Source organism: Ammospiza caudacuta, chromosome 3, assembly GCF_027887145.1.
Source record: "Ammospiza caudacuta isolate bAmmCau1 chromosome 3, bAmmCau1.pri, whole genome shotgun sequence".
Classification (NCBI taxonomy): domain Eukaryota; kingdom Metazoa; phylum Chordata; class Aves; order Passeriformes; family Passerellidae; genus Ammospiza; species Ammospiza caudacuta.
In genome coordinates, this window is record NC_080595.1 from 60,695,762 (window position 1) to 60,697,275 (window position 1,514).

The 1,514-nt window shown below is 42.9% G+C and overlaps 1 protein-coding gene across 1 annotated transcript; it reads left to right on the forward strand.

Moving 5' to 3' along the window:
- Nucleotides 1–324: 324 nt before the first annotated feature.
- Nucleotides 325–1,314, forward strand: MAS1 (MAS1 proto-oncogene, G protein-coupled receptor). The gene has a single exon (XM_058802745.1). The coding sequence runs from the start codon at nucleotides 325–327 to the stop codon at nucleotides 1,312–1,314; it is 990 nt and encodes a 329-aa protein (XP_058658728.1).
- Nucleotides 1,315–1,514: the final 200 nt, after the last annotated feature.

Consider the following 1,514-nt stretch of genomic DNA (forward strand, 5'->3'; position numbering starts at 1 on the left):
CTAAGAGCTCTTTAAGAGACTCTCTTTAGCTGTGGTTTAGCACTCACAGACTGAGCCCCTTAGAGAAGGCAGCTCAGGACTTCTGCTAGCATGATGGGCTTAGTGACCTTTAACATTGCCAAGAGCAGTTCTAATTGGGTTTTAGCTAGCATCAGTGTATCAAAGCTGGTATGCCTTTTCTCAAGGCCTTCATGTATGACCAGAAGTTGAGGGTCCACAAAACAGAAGGAAAAGGGGGAGGGGAGGAGCACACAATGCTCACAGTATATTTTTATACATATTTACAGAAGGAAGAGCTGTGCTATCCAAACTTGAGCTTTCCCCATGGATGAGTCAAACATAACGTTTCATCCCAGCGAAGGCACAGAGAACATCTCAATGCACAGAAACATTTCTACACAGGAAAGGGTCTGGGAGATATTGACCCCACTTTGGGTAATTATGATCATCTCCTTCCTGGGTTTTTGTGAAAATGGAATTGTCCTCTGGTGCCTCTGCTTCCAGATCAAAAGAAACCCATTCACTGCGTACATCACACACTTGTCCATTGCTGATATCTCCTTACTGCTTTGTACGTTTATTCTGTCAATTGAGTACATTGCTGGTTTTGGATTCGCATATGGTTTTTACTATTATGTAACCACCACACTATCTATTGTCTTCCTTCTTGGCTATAATACTGGTCTCTATCTCCTGACAGCCATCAGTATTGAGAGGTGTCTGTCTATTGTTTACCCCATCTGGTACCGATGCCACCGGTCACAGCACCAATCGGCAATCGTGTGCGCCATTCTGTGGACTCTGTCTTTTTTCATGACAGTGGCCGAATATTTAACATGCAAAGATGATTCAACCAAGGAACAATTCGACGACAGCAACCATTGCCAAGCACTGCTCATCTTCACGTGGATCCTGACTTTCATGATCTTCATTCCTCTAATGATTCTGTCCAGCCTGATCTTGGTTATCAGGATTCGCCGTAACTCCCTGAGACCTCATTCGTCAAAGCTCTACATCATCATTGTGGCCACAGTCATTGTTTTCCTCATCTTTGCCATGCCTATGAGGCTGCTGTATCTTCTGAATTACCACCACTGGTCATCTTTGCTCAGCCAGCAGAACCATGTCACCATTGTTCTGTCCACCGTTAACAGTAGTATCAACCCCCTGGTTTACTTCTTTGTAGGAAGCAGCAAGAAGAAGAGGTTCAAGGAGAGCCTCAAAGTGGTTCTTAGCAGAGCTCTCACTGATGGCTTGCGGCCAAGAAGCCAGGAAGTGGGCATGAGTTTGGATATAGCCGAAACAATTTTCTAAAGCTTAGGGGGGAAACTGTAGGGGCAAATAATTGGACTTGGAATGTTTATTAAGCCTCTGCAAAACGAAAAGCATTTTTCATAGAATATAAAAAGCAAAGGTGAAATGGTGTTGTTATCTTTGGTGGTTGAGCAATGGAAAAACAGGGACTAGAATAAAGATAACTTTTATTTGTTGGTTTTTTTTTTTAAATTTGTATT

What these genes read in the sequence shown, in the direction of transcription:
- MAS1 (XM_058802745.1), top strand. Translation starts at nt 325, where the DNA reads ATGGATGAGTCAAACATAACGTTTCATCCCAGCGAAGGCACAGAGAAC.